This window comes from Thamnophis elegans, chromosome 4 (genome assembly GCF_009769535.1).
Source record: "Thamnophis elegans isolate rThaEle1 chromosome 4, rThaEle1.pri, whole genome shotgun sequence".
NCBI lineage: Eukaryota > Metazoa > Chordata > Lepidosauria > Squamata > Colubridae > Thamnophis > Thamnophis elegans.
This window is the reverse complement of record NC_045544.1, coordinates 49,885,430-49,913,130: the sequence shown is the minus strand read 5'-3', so window position 1 is coordinate 49,913,130 and position 27,701 is coordinate 49,885,430. Positions and strand designations below refer to the sequence as shown.

Genomic DNA, 27,701 nt, shown 5'->3' with positions numbered 1-27,701 from the left:
TGATAGTAATGTATATAATGTGGAGTTGATATGATAAATAACAATTGGATATGAGAAAACATTTTTGGATTATACATAAAGAGTATTAATTACAATAATTATCACTATTAAAAAATTAAATAAAATACATACAATCAAATGTTAATCAATACTGGGAAAATGTTATGATATATGATATAATTATATATTATGGATGTTCAGCTAAAATAGGACATGAGGATTTGATGATAATAGAGGATTTTACAAGTAAGTAAATGAAATGTCAGCATGTGTTATGGATTAATTCTTTGGCATAGCTAAGGATGAAGGATGTTTAAATAACTATAGGTAATTAAAACTGGAGGTATAATGATGTTGATATGGTAAATATTTGAGTTAAGATATTTGAATTAATATGAGTTAATGGAAGAAAAGCACCAAAGCATGTTGTAACCAGTTGATATACTTCTTTTTTATAATAGATACCTGTGTTTTGTTTTGTTTTCCTGCCTTGTCTTTTGTCGTTTTTGTCTTTTTCTTTGTATTATTTTTATTTTATTTTTTTTCTTTTTGCCTTTTCTTTTTGATTTTTTCTTTTCCCACCGGTGTGGGCAGGTATTGTTCAAGATTATTACTTTTATTAATATCTTTAAATAATAATTACAGTCAAATGAAAATGGATATATAATAATGCTTGAGTTAATATGAGTTATGTTGGTTGACTGTGGAGGAGATGTACCAAAGTTTATCTGTAATTGATTGACACATTTTCTACAGATGTAAAGAAAGATGCTGTACCTGTTTCAAATTAAAATTAAAAAAACACTTATTAAACAAAAAACAAAAAACTCTAGTTTATTGAATGTAGAAGGTCACGACTTACTGTTGGGATGGCATGCTTTTTTATGGTATAAGGGAACTAAATCACAGGGTTACTTTAGAAGACATTATATAAGGGAGGCGTTGTTGTTAAACTGGGAAAAGGTTAAAAGATTACACTATTTGAACATTCCAGTCTGGATATCAACAATTGAAGCATTTTCATATCCAATAATATATAAAAAGGAACAAACAGTTAGATATATAGAATTATTGAATACAGAGGGTGAGCTCAAATCTATTCAAGAGTTGAAACAAGAAGGGATGGAAATGAACTGGTACTCATATGTACAGATACAATCTAGATATAATGAAGATAGAAAAACTAAAGGTCTTTAAATAAAGACCTTTTAAATAAAGGTCATTTTAAATAAAATGACTGAGTTAGACAAAATTTTAACAGGCATTGATGAAAAAGTAATTAAAAAACTATATGGATATTTATTGGAGTTTAAATTGCATGAAGAACAAGTTAAAGAAACTATGATAGCCTGGGGAAAAAACTTTAGGTATGGGATTGACTTAGAGAATTGGCAGAAATTGTGGTCTCAAAATTACAAAATGACAATGTCTACTGCATATAGAGAAAACTTGTATAAGATGTTTTACAGGTGGCAAGAATGTTTAAGAATAAATCAGAAAAGTGTTGGAAATGTCACCAGATACCTGGCTCATACTACCACATGTGGTGGACTTGCACTGAAGCTAAAAGATACTGGACTAAAATCCACATGTGGTTGGAGAAAATGACACACAAACAAATAGACTTTAAACCAGAGGTCTTTTTATTGGGGATCATACCTAAGGTGACCAGATTTTCAGATTGGTAAAGAGGGACACCATTGACCGGGGGGGGGGGGGGGGGGCGCCGGTTTGATTAAAAATTTTATATTTTGTCAAAAGGTCACACAAGGCGATTATATGACCCCAGGACACTGAAAGCATCATAAATATGAATCTGTTGCCAAACATCAAAATTTTGATCACGTGACCATGAGGATGCTTCAACGGTCGCTAAGTGTGAAAAATGGTCACTAAGTGTGAAAAATGGTCATCAGTCACTTTTTTCAATGCCGTTGTAACTTTGGTCACTAAATGAACTGTTTGAAAGCTAAAGCTAGCTTGCATTATGCTAGCTTACATTTTCAAGAGAGAGAAGCTAAACTCCTTATTAGAATTGAAATAGAAATGAGTAGAGTAGAGTAGAGTAGAATAGTTTATTACCCAAGTGTGATTGGACACACAAGGAATTTGTCTTCGGTGTATATAAATAAAATAAAATACAATACATTCATCAAGAATCATAAGCTACAACACAGTGATAGTCTCTCTCTCTCTCTCTCTCTCTCTCTCTCTCTCTCTCACACACACACACACACACACAAATACACACACACCTCCTCTGGATTCAATGGGGTTTAGGAAATCCCCCCACCTCACACACTCCCTCTTTCGTTCTCTCTTCCCTCCTCTGGATTCAATGGGGTTTAGGAAATCTCCCATCCTCACACACTCCCTCTTTCTTTCTCTCTTCCCTCCTCTGGATTCAATGGGGTTTAGGAAATCCCCCCACCTCACACACTCCCTCTTTCTTTCTCTCTTCCCTCCTCTGGATTCAATGGGGTTTAGGAAATCCCCCATCCTCACACACTCCCTCTTTCTTTCTCTCTCCCCTCCTCTGGATTCAATGGGACTTTTAGAAAATCCCCACTCCTGTGCACTCTCTCTCTCTCTCTCTCTCTCCCTCCCTCCCTCCCTCTCTCTCTCCCCCCTCCTCTGGATTCAATGGGACTTTTAGAAAATCCCCCCTCCTGTGCACACACTCCCTCTTTCTTTCTCTCTCTCTGTCTCTCCCTCCCTCCCTCCCTCTCCCTCTCTCTTTCCTTAAATTCTGAAGCCTGAAGAGGGAAGAGGCTGAAAATAGTAAAGATCCTCAAGGATAAATTCTTCTGCTTTTGATTTGCATTAGTACTACAGCACATTTCTACTAAGCTCCTGTAAATCTATGCTTTTGATACACATACTGCTGCATATCATTCACTAAAGGATTCCATGTGTTATCATTTTTCCTAGCTGGGTCTTTGGTCCAATAAGTAAAAGAATTTGCAAGCATGTAGGTATGACATATGGTGAGCTCATGTAACTTGAGGCTGCCACTTGTTCCTCTGAAGCCACAGCCATTTCTTCCTCTGAAATCTCTTCTCTTCAAATCAAAGTCCTTTAAACATTATGCCAAGCAAATTGGAGTTCTACAATTCAGATCCTGTTTCAACCATGATAATTGGCAAAAAAAAATTACTACAACATGCCCTGCATATTTCATTATCTGGAACGTCATTGGAGGGATCAGGATGGGTCTTCAGCATTTTAAAAACAGGGATGCTGGAGCTAAAAACCTCAGTGTAAAATACTTAGAGCAAGAAAGAGTTGGAGAGATCTGTGCTGTTTGCGAGCTTGGAAAGCCGATCCCCCCACCCACCCACCCCACCCCCATCCTCTTTTCTCCGCCGGAACCCGGGCGGGGGGACTCAGCGGCGACCACCTCCATCCCCGTGACTCAAACCCTCTTCCTCCACTCCACTCCAAAACTCCTCGGGGCAGACGGCGAAGGAGGGGTGGAGGTAGAAGTGTTCAGTTTTAAAAAAAGACTGGGGAAAAAAAGAATTGAATTGAAAACAGTAACGAGAGAGACAAAAATCAGAGTATCCAAAAAAAACCCAACCCAACACTTTTTTTGTGTTGTTCTCAGCGCTTCGCTCCAGGATCCAGATGAGGAAGGCTACGGCCGTTCCCAAAATTTTTTCCCTCTCCCTCTTTCTTTCTCTTTCCCCCCACAAAAAGCAGGACGTAATAGAGCTGTTTCGAGTCCCGACCATTCGGGATCCATTCAGAATCCTCTCGCCGCCAAACTCTTAAAGCTTAATCAACTCTACAACAAACCCCTTTTTCTCCCCTCTTCTCCCCTCCTTCTCTCGGTCACTCCCCCGAAGTTGAAACCTGAGCGGGGCAGCGATTCCCCTACGTGCTTCAGACACGTTGGAGAGAAGTGGGGTTCACCTCTCGCTTTCTCCCCGCAACTTTAAAGGAGCACGTGCGCGCCGTGGGGAAAACGCCTCCAAGCGGCCCCGCAGAAACAACCGTGGGAGAGAAAAAAACCTTTTCTTCTCTTTTTTTCCTTTCTTTCCTTTTCCTTTCTTTTCTTTTCTTTCTCCCGCAGACACACGCCCCAAATTTTTGCCGATTCTTAACCGCCATTGGGGGGAGTGGAGAAAGTGGAAAAGGCAATATTCTATTCTATCTGGAATAACACGGGGGATTCTCAGTCATCCTGGAGCTCCCTGGACATCGCAGCAGCCCCAAGTGTGCGGGATCGGCGTTTTTTGCATCAGGGCGTGCTGCAAGAAGAGGGAGTGAGCTTAACATCTCAGCTTTGCTGCCCAGCGCTGGCAGAGGGGGCGGCTCCCCCTCTGCTTGGAGCACCTGAGTTGGGAACCGCATTACCCCTGCCCTGCCTACTCAGACCAGCTGAGCCTCCCTGGACATCGCAGCAGCCCCAAGTGCGCGGGATCTCGGTGTTTTTCGCATCGGGGCATGCTGCAAGAAGAGGGAGTAAGCTTAACATCTCAGCTTTGCTGCCCAGCACTGGCAGAGGGGGTGGCTCCCCCCCTGCTCAGAGCACCTGAGCTGGGCACCGCGTTACCCCTGCCCTGCCTACTCAGACCAGCTGAGCCTCCCTGGACATCGCAGCATCCCCAAGTGCGCGGGATCTCGGCATTTTTCGCATCGGGGCGTGCTGCAAGAAGAGGGAGTGAGCTTAACATCTCAGCTTTGCTGCCCAGCGCTGGCAGAAGGGAATCCCATCTCGGCCTCGGGTGGCTGCGGCAGAAGCAGCGAGCTTTCCCCGCTGCATAGGGATGTGGGGAAAGGGCTCGGGCGCGGGGGGGGGAACGGGCATCTGTCAAAACCCTGAATCCCGTCTCAGCCTCGGGTGGCTGCGGCAGAAGCAGCGAGCGCGGGAGCGACACTTCACTGGGAGCGACCTCTCTTTCCCTGCTGCATAGGGATGTGGGGAAAGAGCTCGGGTGCGCAGTTTTCTCTCCCCCCTTCTTTCCTTCTCTCTCTCTGCTCTGGGAAAGGAGCAGCGCTCTGGCGAGCCCCGAGAGATTCCTCCATTCTCTCTCTCTCTCTCTCGCTCTCCTGGCCCTTCCAAGCCGAGGCGGCGGGGGCGGGAAGAGGAGTCCGAGGGGGACGGAGGGAGGAAGGGAGGCGGCTGCGGCAGCTGGGCAATGGCCAGCAGCGGCCGAAGCAGGGGGAGGGAGAGTGAGATTTTGGCGAGGCAGCCGCAGGAAGGACCGAGGGAGGAGGAGAGGACGGGGCTGCTTGGGAACGGAGAGGACCAGGGCGCGGAGGGAAAGAGCAGCACGCGCCCAGCCGCCGCCGCCGCCTCCACTTCGGAAGGTTCCTCCGGCGGATTGTCTTCCCCGCGCCGCCCTCGCTCTGGGAAAGCAGCAGCGCTCCAGCGAGCCCCGAGAGATTCCCCCGTTCTCTCTCTCGCTCTCCCAGCCCTTCCAAGCCGAGGCAGCGGGGGCGGGAAGAGGAGTCCGAGGGGGAGGGAGAGAGGAAGGGGAGGCGGCGGCAGCAGCTGGGCGATGGCGGGATGGTCCTCCTCGCAGGACGGAACCCTCTCTCTCTCGCTCTCTCTCTCTCTCTCGCCGCCGCCCCATCCTGTGGCTGTCACCATGGATGGGGAGGAGGAGGAGGTGGAGGAAGAAGAAGAAGAGGAAGCAGGACGAATCCTTTTGAGAGGGGATGGGCGTGACCTGGGAGACACAGGGAAAACTCCGCAGGGCGCGAAGGAAGCAGCGCGGCAGTGGCGGAGCTGGGAAGGTGCTGCCCCCGGAGCCCAAGGGTAAGCGGGCTGGCGTGGGCTGGCGAGCGGGCGCCTTTCTCGCACACAGGGAAGGGGAGGAGGGCAGCGGCAGCTGTTTCACTAACCCCGCGCAGGTTACTAAAGGCCCTCAGCAGCGGCAGCAGCAGCCGAAGATGACGACCTCGCGTGACGGTCCTTGGGGGCGCTGCGGAAGCCCTGCCAAAGCGCCCCTTTCCCAGTTCGGAGCAGGATGAGCAGCGAGCGGAGCCTCGTTTAAAACTATGGCCGTGGCCGCTCGTTCGCTCCGCCGCTCTTGCGTGGAGGTCTGAGGAGGCAGAGGGGTGGGAGGGGCGTGAAGGAACCAGCGCGGTGGCGCTTGGCGAGCGGGCGCCTTTCTCGCACACAGGGAAGGGGAGGAGGGTGGCGGCAGCTGTTTCACTAACCCCATGCAGGTTACTAATTCCCGGTTTACTCACCAGTGAAGCAGCAAAACAAAGCAAACGGCCGCGAAGGCGAAATGAAATGGAGACTCCTGCGACTCAAGCGGCGTGCTAAGCGGACTCCAGCCAATCAGTGAGCTGGCTGGGATGGAAAACTTTAAGCACGCCGCATTTTCCATCCCAGCCAGCTCACTGATTGGCTGGAGGTCCAGGCCAATCAGTGAGCGGCAGGCTGGGCTGGCTTAGATTTTTAGAAATAGATGGGGGAACTAACGAGCGAGCTAGCAGCAGCTGATGGGCGGGGGAGCCAGCAAGCACCAAAAAAAGCAGGGTTTTTTGAGAACCGGGCGGGACGCGGGAAAAATGATGAAAAGTCGTGCCTGTCCCGCCAGATGCGGGACGTCTGGTCACCCTAATCATACCAGAAATCTACAACAAAGACTTAAAATATCTGATTGTAAATGTGTTAACAGCAGCCAGAATTGTATTTGCAAAAAACTGGAAAAACGAAACAATACCAAAAGAGGAAGAAGTTATCCGAAAAATAATGGACTGTGCTGAAATGAGTAAATTGACATTTGAAATTAGAGAGCAAGAGGATGAACAATTTTATAAGATATGGGATTTATTTTATCAGTGGCTAGGGGGGGGGGAAAACTTTGGAAATGAAAAATGATATACTTATGCTTTAATTGAAGAAAGTAAATAATGATATAATTTTGCTGTGAAACAATCTAACAATGACACAATGAAGAATTAATATAAGGTCTGGTGATATAATGTATAAGGCTAAGAACTTATTATAATGACATTTCGCTGCTGATAAGCATTTCTAATAGGGGAACAAATGAAAACTGGTATATATAGGCAGCGATGTTTTGTTGAAAAATGAAGGAATAAGATCTCTGTTTGAAGATATGAAATGGAAGGTTAACAATAAATATAAGTATACTTTCTGGGGAAAAATAATGCTAATGTTAACTGAATATATATTGTAGAATGAAAATGAGGCCTTTAGTTATATTAGATGAAACATTTGAGGCGGTAAATATTATTTGAAGATGCAGATGTTAAAACACTTGTAACCAAACGACATGCTGCATGTGATGATGGGTTTTTTTTCCTTTTTCTTTTTTTTTAAACCCTAGGTCATTGTGGTGTATATTAAATATATAACAGAGAGATACGAGGTGTGTGTAGTAGGGATGCACCTGTAATCAAATGACATACTGTATGGGATGATGGGTTTTTTCTTTCCTTTTTTTGTGTGTGGGTTTTTTTTCTTTTTTTCTTCTTTTTTTTTCTTTTCCCTCTGCCTTTCTTTTCCTATTGTTATGTGATTATGTTGTCTATGTAACAAAAATAAAATAATTTTTTTTTAAAAAAAATTCTCCTGGCCCCTGGCGGCCAATGCGGGACTGGAGCCAGCAGGTTCTGGGGCGTCGGCCTCCCCATCTGGGGCTGTGCTGGTCCGAATACGCAGCCACCCCTCCCTCCAATTAATGCGAGGGTTCCATTTACGAAGCCAGGGGAGTCCCAAAATAAGGGGTCTGTCCATCCCAGGTGCCACAATAAAAGAGATCAATTCTACATGGGTGCCCATTTTCATCTCCAGAGGTTCAGTGTAGAAATGGGCCGCCCCCCCCGCAATGGATCCATCAATTTGGCAAAAAACAATAGGGGTTTTCAAAGTCCTCAATTTCAAGCCCAGTTTCTCAACCATTGCAGGATTAATCATACATCTAGAACAGCCTGAATCAAGGAGGGCGGAAAGCCGCTCCGCCTCCCTAGCCGGCGGCACCCTTAACTCAATTGGGATCAACATGGGGCCTTTAAAAGAACTCACCCAACGTGGCGAGGCGTCGTCATCAGAGTCATCAGAGGAGCTGGTGGTCACATCCGCTTCTCTGCTTTCTGCCAGAAATGCTGGGGGGTATTCTCAGCAGCGAAGGCAGCCTCCTTCTTCCTCCCCGGGGCCTTGCTGGTCTTCCCTTCCCCCTTGGTAGGGGGTGGGGCGGTTGGAGGAAGTTTAACGCGGCAATCCATGGCTCGATGGCCTCCTTTGCCACAACGGAAGCACGTGAAAGGCTTGGCCTTGCCGGCGGAGCTTCCCTTCCCTTCACCCCTGACGCGGAATGGGGGCCTTTGAGCTTGGGGGGGGGGCGATTTTTCTGCTTTTTCCTCTTTTGCACGTTGAAGTCTAATTAAGTCAAGTTCAACGTCTGCAGCATTTTCGTATCAAGCAATCACTCGCCTGGGAAGGTGTCTGTTAACGCATTGTTGATAAATGTCCTCATTTAATCCCAATGCAAACTGATCCAGGAGCGCTTCTTCAGACCAACCCCTCATATACGATGAAATATGTTGAAACTCCTGAATATATTCAGTCACTGGTCTATCTCCCTGCTTTAGGGTCATAAATTTCACCTTCCCTTGTTTCTCAATCAGCGGATCATCAAACCTTCTCTTTAGAGCAGTCATAAAAGCATCAAAATTCTTCAGGAGAGGGGAGTTGGATTGGTGTAAGCTGACCATCCAATCGGCCGCTTTTCCTTCTAAAGAAAGTAAAACTATTCGCACTTTCATCACATCTGTTTCTAAATCGGGCCCATAAAGTTCCATAAAGTTCCAAATCTGAATCACAAAAAGACCCAGTCTCTGGCATTACCGTTATATTTTACTGGCAAGGGAAGGACTTTTGCCATTCTGCGTCTTCTGGGGGGGGGGCTACTCTGGCAGCAGCCCTGGCTGGGGGGGGGGAGGCTGTTTCTGGGTTTGTTTGCTCCCATCCCCCCTCGGCCACTTCACCCTCCCTAAATTTATGCATGGAGTACCTTTGTTCAAATTCTTCCATTTGCTCTCTTTCCAGCTCTCTCTCTCTGCTCGGTCATAGCTTTTTCCCAGTCCGCTGGTTTTTTCCTTTGTTTCCGTCTGGTAACTCCTGCATCCAAATTCTCCGAATCCTCTTTTTGCCCCACTCCCAAAGTCCAATGGGGCCGAACCGCAGGCTCTTCTACCCTTAGGCCAGCTAGCCTTTCAGGTAAAGATGGTTCTGCAGTTTCTCTTCCAATCTCCTCATCATCGCTCGCTTGCAATGACATTTTCTCCGTTCCTTCTTTTGAGTACACCCCCCACGGTAGGTTGAATACTCCTGGTGGGGTGTGAGTGAGTCTTCGCTTACTGTCAGCACTCCTCCATTGAATAATTAGGAAAGAAAACAACGAGACTCCATTGATAGAAATTAAGTGTACTTTTACTAATTATAAATGATTAGAAGGGTAGCAAAGCGAAGACTGATTATTTAGGCGCGAAAACAAATGATATATAGAATAACCCATTCCCCACCCCTTGGCATCCCAGTTACAGTCCAATCATAATTCTCCCAAGTGTCAGGTGTGAGATAACTTCGAAAGGCATCACCAAGATGGAATGTCGTTGGCCTTGGCGGGAAACCTCCTCCGCATGCGCAGTAAGACAGGCAGCAGAAACTCCAGAATCTTCCTCCAGCAAAATTAGTATTCCCCTCGCAAATACCATGCCCCCCCTCCCCGTTTCAATGGCAGCAGCAAAGCAGAGGCTGACACCAGAGGCTTTATAAGAGCCTGGGGAAGACGAAAAGATCCTCCCCCCGCCCTGAAGGCCATCCGGAGGCTTCATGAGCTTCCCTGAAGCCTCCGGAGCGCAAAAAACTGGCCCTATGGGCAAACCGGAAGTTCGGGAACGGACTTCCGGTTTGCCCATAGGGCCAGCTTTTTGCGCTCCAGAAAAAACTGGAGGGTCATTTTAAGTGCTCCAGAAGCTTCAGCGAAGCTTCCTGAAGGTCCCTGAAGTCACTTCCGGTTTGCTCAGAGGGTGTTTTTTTGCCCTCCGGAGGCTTTAGGGAAGCTTCCTGAAGGTCCCTGAAGCCTCTGGAGGCCCTCTGAGGGGGCGGGGAGGCTTTTTTTGCCCTCCCCAGGCTCCTATAAAGCCTCTGGAGCTTGGGGAGGGCAAAAAAAGGATACATGCACACTGGGGGTGTTGCACATTGCATTATGGGTGCGGCATGCCCACGCACGACCCCCCTGCGCTCCCCACACTTATGGCACATGAGCCAAAAAAGGTTCGCCATCACTGCTTTAGATTATAACATACTTCAGCTGAAGTCTCCTATAGTTTTCCTATAGAGCTCTGGTGGCACAGTGGTTAGAATGCAGTACTGCAGGCTACTTCTGCTGCCTGCTGCCTACAATTTGGCAGTTCGAATCTCACCAGGTTCAAGGTTGACTCAGCCTTCCATCCTTCTGAGGTCAGTATAATGAGGACCCAGATCGTTGGGGGCAATATGCTGACTCTGAAAACAGCTTAGAAAGGGATGTAAAGCACTATGAAGCAGTATATAAGTCTAAGTGCTATTGCTATAATTTTCAAAGTTTCAGGGGAATCCGCTGAATTATAATGGTGGAATAGTAAAATCCAATCTACTATTTCTTTACTGCAAGTAGTCCTTGCTTAGTGACCATTCATTCAGCAACTACTTGAAGTTATGCTGGCACTGAATAAATGACAGTTACGTCCAGTCTTTGAAGTTTTGAAGTTGTAGCTGTTGTAGCATCCTCATTGTCACATGATCAAAATTCAGGCGTTTGGCAGTCAACCTGCATTTGCAACTACAGGGTGCACTTCCGCCCGCCTGTCTATCTCTCTCCTCTCTCTGCCCTTTGGCATGTCCTGCAATCTACTGCTCCATTGCTCTGCACTCTGCCAACCCCACCATGTTGCATTTAACCACCTCTTGCTGGGCACGCCTCCTAATCAGCAGGAAGAAGATAACAGTGAAGGTCACTGGGAGCAGTAAGATGGCAGAACCCAGGGCAGCTCACTCACCTTTTTATCCCAGGCCTGGTTGGGCCTTGGCTAACCTTTTCATTGCCAAGTGCGCAAAAGCGTGCATGCACATGTGACCAACCCACATGCTCCCCCTCATGCGCACATGACTTGCCCATGTGTGCCCCTGGTGCATCCACATATGACCCCCACCCCCCACGCACATGTGGCAGAGACTTGAAAACCAGCTGGCTGGCAGGAGGCTCACATACATACGTGGTGGAGATGAGCTGGGGCGATAGCTCGTGTGCCCACCGAGGACTCTACGTGCCACCTGTGGTACGGGTGCCATAGATTTGCCATTACGGTGCTAGGCCAAAGCAGCCACTTACTCATCCACCAGCAGGCTTTTGAGCCCACCCAGGAGTCACATTTTCCTGACAGCTTCCCCACTGACTGCTTCCTGAAAGCCAGCAAGAAGTCACAAGGATGGCCTAGTCAGGGCCTGTCAAACTGGCGGCTCACAGGCTGTATGCATCCTGCCCACCCCAGCTCTGCAAAGGCAAAAAACATTGAGATAGGTCATGATATGTCACATGACACAATCACATGACACAATTAGTTGGACACTAGTGGTCTAGCCTAACGACTTGCTATTTTCACTTAACAATAACAGTGGGGCCTGCTGCATTGCTGTCACTAAGTGATATGGTTATGTGATGTCACATTTTACAACTGCATGACTTCGCAATGGAAATTCTAGCCCCAATTGCTATCATTAACTGAGGACTATTATTCATCCTTGATGTATAAATAATCAAAGGATGGGTAATACATAACTAAACAGAAATGGGTGACAAAGTGTTCCATTCAATCCTTTTTGCACCCACTTTCTTTTGCATCACCCCTCAACTAGTTGCAAATCTGATGCAGTAAACTTGCATTGAGGAACCCAAATGCTTTTAAAAATAATCTGCAGGCTCTTTTCCTGGGTCTTGGCTGCTTGTTTTCCCTTTGCAAGTCAACTGCACAGTGACAATCATTTCACTGTCAAACACCAACAGGTGGGATTCCTGTCTGCCAACTAGTGCACAGTTGCATCAGTTTTTCTGCCTGCATTATTAGAAAGACCGAACATAGTAGTACAGAGCATTGCTTAAAGAAAACATCAGGGGCCTCTCACATCCCCAGCCCATGCTACGTGCATTTCCCTATGCAGAAAACAATGACAAATGCTTCCACCATAGTAGTTCTCTGCTAAAAGCAGAACAAACCAGAACAAAGTTGGTTGTATCCATTTCAAAGGGAGATGTGTTGTTGTTTTTTAAACTCCTATGAGTCTTTGGGAAAAGCTCACATTCAGAAAGCTTGCATCTCTTAAATGTCAGGTACAATAATGCCACAAATTTTAACACAAGCAAGTGAAAACTCAAGAGAAAAGCAGAATACCACCAAAATTTGTGGTGTTATTGTGTAAAATGTTGTTTGTAAATATTCATTGTACAGACAGTCAGCGACTTGCAACCATTCAAAGCTATATCAGCTGTGGAAAAAATGTGATTTGCAACCGGTCTTCACACTTACAACTGTCGTAGCATCCCCACAGTCACGTGATCAAAATTCTGGCACTTGGCAACTGGCGTGTATTTGTGACTGTTGCAGCATCCTGGGGTCATGTGATCGCCAGTTGCTTTTTTCCCCAGTTGGCTTCCAACAAGCAAAGTCAATGGGAGAAGCCAGATTCACTTAATGACCATGTGATTCTTTAAACGCAGTGATCTGCCTAACAAAAGTGACAAAAAAGGTTGTAAAACTGGTCACTACTCACTTAACAACCAACATGTTTAGCCACAGAAATTCTGGTCCTATTGTAAGTTGCGGACTACCTGCATTACCGTGCAGTTATCAGGCTTATACAGGTAGTCCTCGACTTACAACCACAATGGAGCCCAACATTAAGTGAGACGTTTGTTAAGTGAGTTTTGCTCCATTTTACAACCTTTCTTGCCACAGTTGTTAAGTGAATCACCAGAGTTGAAAAAGTTAGTAAAATGGTTGCTAAGTGAATCCCCATTGATTTTGGTAGTCAAAAGGTTGCAAAATCACATGTCTTTGGGACAGAGCCATGGTCATAAGTATATCTGAAGTACAGCCAAATATCTGAATTTTGATCACATGATCATGGGGATGCTACAAAGGTCATAAGTGTGAAAAATGGTCATAAGTCACTTTGTAACTTTGAACGGTCACTAAGTGAACTGATTACCTCTATACTATTATCAGAATACTAATACAAGATAATATTAATATTAATAATTATTCTCGACAGATATGCTTTGCATATAGTAAGAGTACAATGAATATAAAAGTATAGGGTGATACGTTCTGTGGATTTAGTTGGACAGTTCTTCCTTTCTTTCTAATTTTAAAATACTTTTTTAAAAATACAAAAAAACATTTGGAAAAGTACTGATTTCACAGAAATCTTCACTCTTTCATAAAACAGATATCTTCACTTCAGCGCAACAGATGCCTACATTATCTAAAAAAAGAAGAGCAAAAAGATGGCATTGCTTGTTGCCTAGATATGCAGAGAAATTACTACCAAGGTGGATCCGACTAAGAACATTTCCAAAAGAGATTCAATAAATGTATGTCTATTAAAGTTTGCATGCTTGTAAATGCTACTGAGAATACAAAAAAACCCCATCTGCTCTCTTGACATGCTTCTATTATTCTGTGCTACTGCCCACTCTGAAACAGAACACTGGACTAGAAAATATTAGCAATCATCTATCAGGGTTTTTTGATTGTCCTTCACAGCTAAATCCTGATCCATATTACGCAAGTCACTGTAGTAGTATCATTACTGTACTAGAGGAGGTACTAAATGGGTCTTGTTTAATATAAATATGAATTACTTTGAGTATTTTCACAATCTCACACAGCAGTAATGTGAGTAGTCAATTTCATTACCTCACACAATCATTTACCTTATCCAAAATGTTCTGTTCCTATTTTGAATGTACATTTACTCAACTAATATCTACCCACTTAATCTGACAATATTATGTCAACAGTCAGCTTGAATATTTGAAAATAGTGATAACTATACAGCCTCCTGGCTGCATTTAGGAAATTCTGTGCATTTATTTGAAAGATACAGATGAACTTTTAAGGTCAGGTACATAGTGAATGTTGTATGTATGTATGTATGTATGTATGTATGTATGTATGTATGTATGTATGTATGTATGTATTATATTAACACTAAATAATAATCCATATATTTGATTTATATCAAAGCACTTTGAATTTTCAGAAATCTTAATTTTAATTATAAAATAACATATTTAGAAATGCCCTTTATATTTCTTATTTTTAATGTATTATTATATTTTGCTTATGTTGGTTATTGTTATTGTCACATATGATTGTTGAAAGTTTTTAAAATTGGACCCATGATATTTTAACTATAATTTATTCCGTCTAAGTCAGCAAGTGCCTGTTTTGAATTGTAACAGGGTTGAAGTATATTTAACTTGGCTCACTCAGTTGGAAAATTTGATCTTCCCCCAAATTCTCAGGGTCTGAACAGATACACATATACAGAGTGGCAGGTATTTTGAAGGCTTTTTTTTTAAAAAAAAACCCCACTGAGGAGACCCTGAAAATAAATTTAAACCCAATAAATATAGCAAAGCTCTGGCACAAAAAATGCCACTGAGTTAGCTCCCTCAAGTATTTATATTCTGTACTGACTAGAATGGCTGGATTTTTGCAAAAGGAGCGTTGTGTACAATGCGCCAAACAGGAAGGTTTCACAGCCTGATTATCTGAAGACTATTTCTGTCTCAAGAGGCCAATTACAAGTGGTTTGAGTCAGATGGACAATTTGTGTCACCTATCATTAAGTGCCCTATAGTGGTTGGAAAGATGAAAACCACCTCTGAAGAGGGTGAACATAACATAGTTAAATTACCCATCACAGAAACTCTATCTGTTTTGGCTAAGTTTCACCTTATTGTTTTTCAGTTATTACTGCCGGTAGTCCTCAACTTACAACAGTTCATTTAGTGACTGTTTAAAGTTACAAAGGCACTGAAAAAAGTGACATGGCTACATCCCTATGGTCATATGATCAACATTCAGATGCTTAGCAACTGACTCAACTGACTCATATTTATGACGTTTGCAGTGTTCTGCAATCATGTGACCATATTTTGCAAACTTCTGACAAGCAAAGTCAATGGAGAGATCAGATTCCTTTAACAACCATGTCACTATTTAACAACTGCAGGGATTCACTTAACAACTGTGGCAAGAAAGGTCATAAAATGGAAAAAATCACTTAACAAATGTCTCCCTTAGCAACAGAAATTTTGGGCTCAATTGTGGTCGTACGTTGAGGACTACCTGCACTTCAATATAAACTACTCGTCTTACTTCACAAATCTGCTGTTGTAGTTTTACTCTTACTGTGCAAATACCCTTGTTCCTTTCCCTCCATTAGAAGTAGTTCTCAACTTACAACTATTCATTTTGTGACCAAACTGGTTTTCACAGTTACAACCACTGTAGCACCTTCATAGTCACATGATCAAAATCTGGCCATTTGACAATTGAGGTGTATTTAGGACAGTTGGGACTGTTCTGGGATCATGTGATCATCATCTCTAACTTTCCCAGACAGCTTCTGACAAGTGAAGTCAATGGGGGAAACCAGATTTGCTTAACAACTACATGCTTCATTTAGCAACTACAGTGATTCGCTTAACAACTATGGCAAAAAAGATGAGGTGCAACTCAGGTAACAACTGCCTCACTCAGCAAAGGAAATTTTGGGCTCAATTGTGGTCATATATAAAGGACTACCTGTTGATGACCAGCACTTCCTTCCGATGGTCAACAGAGGAAGCAGAAAATAGAAGCCAAGCAAACCTTTGCCCATTGTCTTTCTTCACTGGTTCTGTTTGATTTTCATGGGGGAAACTGACCAAACTCTTGCCCATTTCATACCTGTTTCCTGTCTGGGCAACTGAGGAGCTACAAAACCATCAAGCCAGCATCTCTCTTACAAGACCTTAAGCAAAGCCAAGTCGTCACCACAGAAAGACTGAAGTTCCTTCTATGGAGAAGTGGAATCACTGCACCTCAAAAAACCGCAATCAACCACAAAATTACTATCGCAGATGACCAGGAAATAAGAATTCTCCAACTCTGCTGACACTGTGAAAATACAGAGGTATGCAGCTGTTTTCAAAGTGATGCAGAATCCTCATGGAGGAGCTCTGAGAGGCCCAAGGAAATCAGCAGGAGGATATCCACCTCATAGTTCTCTATCAGAAAGTTTCCATTCCAAAATGAAAATTGAGTTTTAACTACGTAGAGAAAGAGAAAGGAGGCCCTTTTTTTCTTCATTTCATGCAAGAAGTTCTTCTCTGCATGAGAACAACTGTTGCATAGAATATGGAGAAATTCAGATTTGAAAGTTAGTCAGTCTAAATGATCAGGGGGCCATTTCTCATTAGCATTTTTGTAGCTTTTAAAAAAAATATGATTTCAAAAATTAGTTCTTGAAACAAAAAAAAATCCCTAGTTTTGCAGATTATGTATAAGTAATAACTGGTGACAGCATAAGATCAACTCGGTCAGCGTAAGATCAATTTCCTCTGTAGCCACATAGGAAAAATGCTCTTCCTACATTCATAAACAGGAAGTCCCTAAACCCAGGAGACTGAAGAGCAAACTAGTTCAAACGCACATTAATGTTTGACTTAAGACAATGCCTTTGTTGACTGCCAAATACAACAGACAGCAGGATTCTATGGAGTAAAACTCTTTGGCCACAGGAAAGAGGAAAAAAGATAGTTAGAGCATCTTCCCAACCCAAGAAAACACTCTGACAAATAAAATAGCAGTTACAAAATGGCCAATAACAGAAAATCGAGCAATTATTTGGCTAGATTTTTTTTCTGGTGACCAAAGAGATGCTTTGGATGTAAGTAAAATACTTTAAAAAAATTTTTTTACTGATAAATAACACTGGAATATCCAGATATACTATCAAATGCTAGCTTTAAGGGGGAAGCTCTGATTTGCTCTCAATAACCCAAAGAATCCTTGAAATATATAGGAAAGGGACTTACTTAATAGATATGGAATTTTACAATGAAAGCTCTGGTTCTTCTCCAATCATTCACCAACAGCTAATAGGAATAGAAGTCAAAATTGTTAGACTTTAGAGACAATGGATGGAAGACTCAACTGTCCATTAGTGTTCTGTTGTATCACTTCATGAATACAAAATATGTTAGATTATATAATGTAATAATAGAAACTGACTCTGAAACAGAGCTAGTTGAAGACCGTATGATTAAATGGGCTCAAAATGTTGAAGAACCAATAATGTTGGATACATGGGAGAAGATATGGGTGAGAAATGTAAAATTTACACAGGCCCAAAACTTGAGAGAAAATTTTTATAAGATGTTTTACAGATGGCATCTAGATCCCCCAAAAATGGCTTCTATGTATTTGAATTTACAACCTAAATGCTGGAGATGTGATTGTATGGACGCTACATATTTTCATATATGGTGGACTTGCAAAAAGGTTAAGGCATTCTGGATAAAAATATGGTGGATTATGCAAAATGTTCTCAAAAAAAGGATAAAGTTTACCCCCCCAAGCTATTTTTGTTAGGTATAATTACTGACTGTACAGCAGTAGAGATTAACTTGATTTTGCACTTGATAACTGCAGCTAGATTGTTGGCACAATACTGGAAGAAGGAAGATTTGCCTACTATCCAAGAATGGACATTGAAAGTCACAAACTTAGCAGAGATGGCTAAAATATCTGCATATCTTAAGGACTATTCAAACGAGAGATATAAACGAGACTGGAAAAAATGGATTGACTATATTAAAAATAAATATGTCTAGGAAATTTCAGATAGCTTATGATTAAGATCAGAAATGATACAATTTGTTTATAGTTAGCCTAGCAAGGAGGAGCTAAGCTCAATTCAAAGACATTATCAATTTTCTACTTTCTCTTTAAGTATATTTTAGTTTTTATAGTTTTTTATAGTTTTATTAGAATTTGTAGGCCGCCCTTTTCCCTGAGGGGACTCAGGGCGGCTCACATAAAACCGGGAAGGGGGAATACAAACATTGAGATACAACATATAATAAAACAATAAGCAACATACACTCATCATTCGGGAGGGGTGACTATCCTTATCCCCAGGCCTGACGGGCGAGCCAGTTCTTCAAGGCTATGCGGAAGGCCTGGACGGTGGAGAGGGTACGAATCTCCACGGGGAGCTCGTTCCAAAGGGTCGGGGCTACTGCTGAGAAGGCCCTCCTCCTTGTAGTTGCCAGCCGACACTGGCTGGCCGATGGAATGCGGAGGAGGCCTAACCTATGAGATCTTATTGGTCGCAGGGATGTAATTGGCAGGAGGCGGTCTCTCAAGTATCCAGATCCACTGCCATGTAGGGCTTTATGGGTGACTAATAGCACCTTGAAGCGCATCCGGAGATCGACAGGTAGCCAGCGCAGCTCGCGGAGGATAGGTGTTATGCGGGTGAATCGAGGTGCACCCGCGATCACTCGCGCGGCTGCGTTCTGCACTAACTGAAGTCGCCGGATGCTCTTCAAGGGCAGCCCCATGTAGAGCACATTGCAGTATTCCAGCCTTGAGGTCACAAGGGCCCGAGTGACTGTTGTGAGAGCCTCCCGATTCAGGTAGGGTCGCAACTGGCGCACCAGGCGAACCTGGGCGAATGCCCCCCTGGTCACAGCCGTTAAGTGGTGGTCGAATGTCAGCTGTGGATCCAGCTGAACTGGATCTGTTAAACTGTTTTTGTTAAAGATTTATACCTTGTATTGATTCTGGGAAGTCGGGGGGGGGGAAGGTTGGGGGGTTGGGGGGAGGGTGGGGAGTTTACTAAGTTGGAGGAGGGGTGTTGGATTTTAAGGTATTATGATTGTACATGTATACTGCTATTTTTTCTTTTTTTATGTATATTGAAATGGAATTATAAATACCATCAACACAAAAGGGAGTTTGCTCAGAAGCTGAAATACACCAAGTGAATTAGAGGAAGAGTGGGAAGCAGAGGAGAGAAGAAAGATAGGAAAAGAGGGAAAGGAGAGAGGGTGAGGGGGGAAGATGAGGTGTATAAGGAGGAGTGGTAAGGGGAGAGAGGAGAAGGAGAAAGGAAGGGGAAGTAGAGTAGAAAATGATGGAGGGAAGAAAGGATGTAGAAAGGGGGAGGAGAGAGGGGAAAGAAAGTGTCGGATAAGGTATAAATATGGTGTATGGAGAGCAGAAGAGCCAACAACTGTTTTTTTTTCCTTTGGTAGTTGATGGCAAGATGAATTGATGTAATTACTTAATAATACAACATGATATTGACTATGTAATAGTATACATGTGATTATATGCTATGAAAATGGAAAATAAAAATTTTTTATGCAAAAAAAAGAATACAAAATATGTCAGATGTAATGTGACATTATTACCCGTGGCACGACAAAACCGCGCTCCACTAAAGCGTGCCCAATTAAACCGCGTCGCTGACGTCATCAGCAGGGTGACAACAGAGACCGCGGAGAAAAAAGGGCGCTTTAAATAGCGCTTTGAAAGCAAGCCGATTCACGTTAAGGTAAGGGTTAGGTTTAGGTTAGGTTAAGGGTTAGGGTTAGGTTAAGCGTTAGGGTTAGGTTAAGGGTTAGGGTTAGGTTTAGCGTTAGGTTAAGGGTTAGGTTTAGGATTAGGTTTAGGGGTTAATTTTAGCTTTAGCGTTCGCAGCGTGCTTTTTTCGTCACGCTGTGATGACGTCAGCTACGCGGTTTCGTCGAGCGCGCTTTAGTCGAACGCGGTTTTGTGGTGGAACCTTATTATCATGTGTCTTTTTATCTTAGTACAGGGTACCACTTCCAACTTCTAAACTTTAACTTTACAAACCTCATAATCAATCCATGGAAAATTATGATTATAAAGCATTCACATTTTAATTATCTAATCCCAGTTATTTAAAACACACACACACGTTAATTAGCTAATTTGAAAACTCTCTTAAACAGCCTTTTCAAGGAACAAATACAAATAAGGCTGTTTCTCTGAAAAGACATTTTTAGAGCCACGCAGTCAATGCCAAAATAACACCTTATTTTTGAATATAGCCATCTGCTTTGCTTCAGAACAGAAGAATACTCTACACAACTCTACTCTGATATTTGCAAAGAAAGTACAAACACAGAGGAAAGCATCCTGAAAGCACGCAAACTATCCAGTGATCAATGGAAAAGCAACCATGCAGAGAAATAAACAACTAAAACAGTAAATTGTAGGAATCCAATATTTTACTGTATATTGTTGCCTTGGTGAAACTTAAATTTACTTTTTAAAAATATGTTTTTTAAAGTAGCTCCTAATCAATCATAATTTTTGAAGTGCGCTACTGAATATCTAACCTTTAATAAAATTTTGTTAATACATCATTTCTAAACCTGTATGACTGATTATTCTTGTGACTCTCCATCCAAACACAGAGATTTTTTATAAAAGGATTGTGCTGCAGTTACTGACATCTATAGAAAAAGAACAGACACTAAACAAATTGTGGATGTCTTCACACAGCAGAAATTGCTTGGCTGTTTTAAAATATCTGAATGCTTTCTTTATAGGTTTAATAATGCATACTAAGCACAGATCTCTATCTAAGTAACAAATGATGGTTTTCTTCAGCTATTTTGACTCTAGCAATTTTCAGAAGTATTAATAATGTTTGATTAAATGGAGTATCACATTAAAAGTAGGTTTTGAAACATCTTCCCATCAAGCATTATACATGAACAACTAACAGGTCCTGGTTTGTTGTAAATGTGTTTGTTAGCATATTTTCTGCCTTTTTGTTCAGAAGATCAAGATAGTTAAATAGTTACCCTTTCTTCCATATTCCCCACATTAGCAGCTTTGTGAAGTAAGATGAGCTGAGAGACAGTGCCTAGTTGAACACCATTCTATAAGCTTCTGTAACTGAGGATGGAATTGAACCAGGATCCTACAACACATTAGCCATTACACAACATTCACTGCTGCAACTGTTCATCCAAGCTGGAGAAAGCAAATCTAAACTAAAGGCTGAATTCTCCAGCAGTTCACATACCCAAAAATTTACGTTAAAAGAAAAAGATTAAATTCAAGATCTACCTTGAACCTTGTGTGTCTTAACATTCAACACGTAACACTATTTCTTGAAAGCATTTTTAACATGTTTAAATTCTTAAAATTCTTAAAAGAGGGACTGTCATACAAAAGCGTGGGTTAATCTATTCTCCAAAGCATCTGGGGGTAAGACAAGAAATAATGGATGGAAACCTATCAAGGAGAGATCCAACCTAGAACTAAGGAGACATTTTCTGAGAATGAGAACAATTAGTCCAGTGGAACAGCTTGCCTTCAGAAATCACTGGAGATTTTTAAAGAAAAGATTGGACTGCCATTTGTCCAATGGTAGAGTCTTCTTCTTGAGCAGAAGAGTTGAACTAGAAGACCTCCAACTTTGTTATTCTGTATTACTTGCATATCATACAAATCTTTACTAACATGGATAAAGCTAGATTACTGGTTTACACAATTCGAGGAAGGCAGCAGAAGGTTGATTTTGAGTTGAAACTGGCCATCATGCGAATGGAAATTCAACAAATTCCATGTGTTATAAAAAATACCATACCACAATATCACCGCTAACAGAAAACATGTTTGTTTTATGCTTTCTTAGCACCTAAGTACATAATAGACAGATGTTCCTTTTGAAGTTTTCAACTGCCATTGGGCAATTCTTATAAATGGCAGCTACTTGTTCCCTAAAGCTTTCCGGGTGGGTACTTTTGTCAAAGATTTGCTATGCAGCTCAAGAAATTTACTGCTCTAAGGAGAACAATTGAGTTTTACACTAGTTGATCTTAACACCTTGCTAAGCCAGTGATGTTGAAGAGGAACAGGAAAGAATGAGTTATACTTCCTATTTTACTGTATCTGTTAAATATCTGAAATACACTCAACAGAGAAATAATTTGTGAAACAACTGTAAAGCCCTAAAACCCTAAGCTGCTAAACCTTTATTCTATGAATATAACTAAGACCTATGAATGTTCACCTTTTATGTGTCTTTTGAAGGAAAAAACAGCCCCTAATTGTGAAGCATTCAACTGCTCTGACTCATCATTACTAGGAGTGTCACTGCATCTGTATTCTACAAAAATGGAAAAATGAATTCATAAATAGCCCACAGCAAAACAACTGGATGCTTTTTCTTAAACAATGTTCTGTATAATGTGAATTATATTTTGTATAATTCATGGATTCATTTATACTCTGAACAGAAAAGTACATTGTCTGATGGAACATATGTCTTTAAGCTGAGATTTCAAAATATATAATATTAATCAGTAATTGGAATCATACTATTGGGTAAAATGTTCCAAAAATGGTAACATTTAAGGAACTCTTACATAAAGATTCTACATAGTTCTTTAGCTTTTATAATTTTCATTTTAGAAGATCCAAAAAGTGTTAAATTAAAATATTTTATGTATTGCCACTAAGGTATGTTATCTATCACATCAATAATCCATTTGTTTTTATAAAATACATTAGGAAGAAAACAACAGTTGAACAATTAAAGCATACCTAAATATTTACGTGGCTCAAAAGTGAAAGACGAATGTGTACAAGAAGATTTGAACTGACCAAACGTACACAAACAATACAAATACATGATAGGAAACCACACTCGTAGTAACAAAATAAGAATGAGTAAAAGGAGAAGTTGGGCGTGGACTGTAAGAATTTACGTGCTACAACTCTCGGCAATAAAAATGTTTTGGGTTTTTTTGCACCTCGCAATTCCGATTCGAAAAAATACAACCAGAAAGAGGGCCTTTCTCTAAGAATTAAGTCACACATAAACTTCGGGGGAGGGGAGGACGACAAAAACAATCAAAAGCCACTATTTTCGAGAACTTCGTGGAAAGAAAGGGCTGTTCCTTTAAGATAAACTCTTGCCGAGATCCTAGGGGGCAGCCTACTCTTCTTTTGCGAAGAACCCAGTGTATAATGAGGGTGGTCTGCCTATTAGAGGTTGGCACCTCGACCATGTTGTTTCCATAAACGCTGGATTCCCTTCTAGCCACAAAAGCGCTCGGTCGCTCTAGCTCCCGCTTAGGGGAAGGGAGAATCCGCCAAAACGATCGCCTTCTCCTCCAGATTTCCAACTCCACTTACCACTAGCCTCTGCCGAAAGAGTGGAGACTGAAGTCTGGCCCATCTCGCGTTCTGGAGGAGGGCCGGGATCCAGCAATCAGGCGGCTCTCTTGGTCCTCTGATCAGGTTTCCTCTCCCGCAGAAACTTCGGAGAACTCATTTCAGCTTCTCCCAGCGCTGGCTCTTAATCTTAGCAGCCTCCTCCGTGCAACTTCTGCCTCCCCTTGCCGAGCTAGTTTTAAATCCTCCTCCTCCTCCTGCTGCCGCCACCGCAGCCCAACTCAAACTGTTCCTGTTCAGCCAAATGCCTGTCATTCCTTCATGCAGATTACGAGGAGGGGTGGGAGTAAAGGTCGTGGGGGAGTCCCTAATCTGGGGCAGCCACGCCGCGCCGACTGGCGGGAAGCGCCCCCCCCCCCGCACAGCAGCAATTCGCTGCAATCTTAACTCCTCGCAACTCCAGTACAAAGGAGGCAACTTCAAGCTAATGCTGGGATAAATAGAAGGGAAGAGAAGAGGACGGCAAGGTGGGTAGACTCAGTTACACGGTGATGGGTGCACCATCGGAAGACCTGAAATTCTAGGTTAAGAATAAGAAAGCATGAAAGTTCTCGTCATGGCAATTCGTTTGAACCTAGTCCCTTGTTCTTTAAAAAATGCTTGTTCCCACTTCCTTTCCCAGGTTCAAAGGGCTGGGTTTTTTTGGGGGGGGGGGGGAGTTGTTGATAGGTAGATTAGAACAGTGTTTTTCAACCACTGTGCCGCGGCACACTAGTGTGCCGTGACATAGTGTAAGGTGTGCCGTGGGAAAAACACCCGCTGAGTGTTTTTGTCTCGGGACATCTCTGTGTCCCAAAAGTTGCTTTCGGGACACAGGGATGCCTCTATTAAGTCCCTGCGGCCCCGCGTTTACTTTAAAAACGCGGGGACCGCCGGGAGGTAGCGCACGCAGGGACGTCACTGATGTCCCATGCGTGCGCCCATAGCAACAATCGCGGAGGACCGGAGCAGCGAGGAGAACGCGCGCTGTCAACTTGGTGTTACCAGCGGCGCATCTCCTTCGGTGTTCCGAGCACCGAAGTGGGGCAGTACACAGGGAATTACAACCTAATGTTGGGGAACTACAATACAGGCACAGAGTTAAATTTTTTTAACATTTTCTAATGGTGGTGTGCCTCGTGATTTTTTTCATGAAAAAAGTGTGCCTTTGCACAAAAAAGGTTGAAAAACACTGGATTAGAAGGTCATTCTTGGGTCCAACTTTTTTCTCTCTCTCGTTACTCCCTATTTACAGGAGGAAAGCTCCCCCCCCCTATTTTTTAGCATTTGTTTTTGTGTACTTATAGCTATGTTACAGCCCCCACACAAATGTCCTCGTGAGTCAATTTCTTTTTAAACATTTGTGGTGTTTGACAACATTTTCTGGGAGAGTTAAACCTCTACATCAGGTTTCCCAAAGAAGTGGGTATTCTAACTCAGAGGGTCAATGATTAGACTATCCAAGTAGTCAATTATTATTTTTATTACTTGCTGCATGTGTTATTTGTAGTATTATTTGTATATAAAGTAATTAGTAAATTATTTTTCATATAATAAATGTTTAGGGATTGAGAAGGGATATGAAACTTAATGGTTGATAAGCTGAAGACATTGGTGCCCCTGCTCCAAATCCTTAATAGTTTCCTAAAGAGAAATGCTAGGCTGAAGAGTAAGGACAATAGAATGAGATATAATATACAATTTTAATATTGACCAAAAAGACAAAGTGGTTGATACATTCCACTTTCAAATATTGAGATTACAAACAACCATTAATCATCAGAAGACTCCATTCACTGTGCTAAAACAAAATTTTGCTCATTTAGAATTTATTTTAGCGCTGAAGAGATCTAAGAAAAGCAACATCTAAAATTTATTTCATAAACTAGTCTCTCGAGATTGGTAACTTCTTTAGGAATCAGTTATTACACACTGGATTTTCCAATCTACATCTAGTGCAAATAATTTAGGGAGGTCAAGGGGGCTCAGTGGCTGAAAGACACTGGAACTGTTGACTAGAGATACTTGGCACTCCGACAATTCGAGCCCACGACACCAGAGGGCAGAATAAACTCCCATCATCAGAATAAGCCTACTGCCACATACCTCCCAGCAGCCAGTAAGATCCCACAGATTGGGCCTCCTTCAGATGCCGTCAGCCAGCCAGTGTCGGCTGGCGGGCCCCCAGAGGAGAGCCTTCTCTGTGGCTGCTCCGACTCTTTGGAATCAGCTACCCCCAGAGATCTGGACCATACCCACTCTCATGGCCTTCAGGAAAGCTGTAAAAACCTGGCTGTTCCGGCCTGGGGCTGTTGACCTCATTGTTGAGGTCCACCCCCCGATTAGAATGAATGTATGTGGTTTTGTGATTTTAAACTGTCTTTTTTTCCCCTCTTTTTTTCTCTCTTTTTTGTAAGCCGCCCAGAGTCCTTCGGAATTGGGCGGCATATAAATTTTGATAATAAATAAATAAATAAATAAATAAATAAATCATTTGCTCTTGGTTTCTGCCCACCTAGCTGTTGGAAAGCATGTAAAAGGCAAGTAGATAAATACGTTCCATTCCAGTGGGAAAAGCTAGCAGTGTTCCGTACAGAAGTGGGAGCTGGCACCGGACTTGCACAGATGAATGGCGAGGAAGAAAACTCAGATGACCTGCCCCCCCACAATGCTACTGGCCAGCTAGTGCCAAGATAGTTTGCCCCCTCTGGTATATTACGAATGGTGCGCATATGCATAAACAAAATGAACTAGCCATCTTGGGCTGCCAAAACTACTTGGTGGTAAAAAGGCATTGCTGTCCTGGCTATGTATACTGTGTGCTAAAAAATGTGCAAATAGTTTATCAATAGAAGAGTATATATGTACCTCAGGGTTGAACTCTGGACTCCTGGTGCTCTCGGACCTTGGCTGTTTGCTTGCAGACATTTCATAGTTATCAATCTAGATAATATCATCAGGGTGGTGATAACTAATGATATAACTGCAAGCAAAGAGCCAAGCTCAAAGAGCACCACTTTCATTATTACATGCAGTCCATGACTTACAACAGTTCATTTAGTGATCATTCAAAGTTACAAGGGCACTGAAAAAAGTGACTGCAGCATGAAATGGGGGGAAACTCACTTAAATAGCTCACTTAACAACAACAAAATTGTGCTCAATTGTGATTGTAAGTTGAGGACTACCTGTATTTAAATGTATGCGACATGAAAAGTAGTAATTTCAATTTGTCTCCTAGTAGCAACAGAGTACAGAAAATGGCCTCTTTCCAACAACTTGTTTCTGATAGGGTAGGTTTTATTTTTTTTAAGCCTTCACTGAAAACATTCAAAAGGAAATGTTGCCTAAATAAATGCCTAAAACCACCACAGTAAAGATAAAGACACCTTTGAACTGAGTTCAACTCCTAATGATTACATCAGCACGTGATATCAGTTTCTAAGCAAAGGTAAAGATGCCCTTGAGTTCAACTCCTCATAATCATAGGGACACATCCAGATAATGTTTCTCAGATACAAGGCAAATATAGCTTACCAACCTAACCTAATATTTCTTGTTGGTTTCCCATCCTAACCAGCCTGACATTACTAACTTTCCAAGTGTGGGTAAAGTTGGCTAGATGCTGCCACCTGTTGAGATGTAAAACATTATGGAACAGCCTATGTTCAAAGAATCTCTTTTAGCACTCATAAGAATTAAACATCTGTAAGTATTTTAAACATTTGTCAGAACTTATTAAAAAAGCAAACTCATTGAAATACTAAGTGATTTATATTTCCATTATCTGACAAAGAAGCACAGCAAAGTAGAAAGATTATTAATTGTTCACAAGTTATTAATTGTTCACAATTAATTATTCACAAATTAAACCAATGGCCCCCAACCAGGGACCAGTTTCGTGGAGAGAGGTTTTTCCATGGACAGCATGGGGTATGGTTTTGTGTGCTGCTTGCATCCTGCGGATGGGGCTTTGCTTGTTTCCATGGGCCGGTTTCTGGCATGCTATAGCCCGGTGCCGGTCCACAGACTGGTGTTCTGACCAGGCTCCCAAACATGACAAGCACGCTGTTTTTAACTAAACGTTCCCTTTATTGGAAGCACCAGCAACTCCAGCAAAGAATCTCTCTCACAGCAGGCTAAGGAAATCTCTTGAGTGCCTGTGGAAAGTGAAGCTTGCTCTCTTTCCCCCTGCAATGGCTCCAACACACCAGGAGTCTCTCTCTCTCTCTCTCTCTCTCTCTCTCTCTCTCTCTCTCTCTCTCTCACTCACTCACTCACTCTCACACTCTCACACTCTCACTCTCACTCTCACACTCACACTCACACTCACACTCACAACAGAAGTCCTGGAAGGTATACTCACTCTTTTCTCAGCAGCGGACACACACACATGCTCCGAAGGTGTA

At 42.6% G+C, this 27,701-nt stretch overlaps 1 protein-coding gene across 5 annotated transcripts in view; it reads right to left on the bottom strand.

Annotated features, from left to right (window-relative positions):
• The window catches only part of PHACTR2 (phosphatase and actin regulator 2), a 136,203-nt gene extending 112,577 nt beyond the window's left edge, over positions 1 to 23,626 (bottom strand). For 3 of the 5 annotated variants that reach the window (XM_032215425.1, XM_032215427.1, XM_032215429.1), the window contains exon 1: positions 23,275 to 23,626. In XM_032215425.1, the coding sequence (XP_032071316.1) occupies positions 23,275 to 23,317 (43 nt within the window). In that variant the 5' untranslated portion in view covers positions 23,318 to 23,626. The remainder of the gene's footprint in view (positions 1 to 23,274) is intronic. The other 2 variants (XM_032215428.1, XM_032215430.1) reach the window with 1 other exon arrangement.
• Positions 23,627 to 27,701: the final 4,075 nt, after the last annotated feature.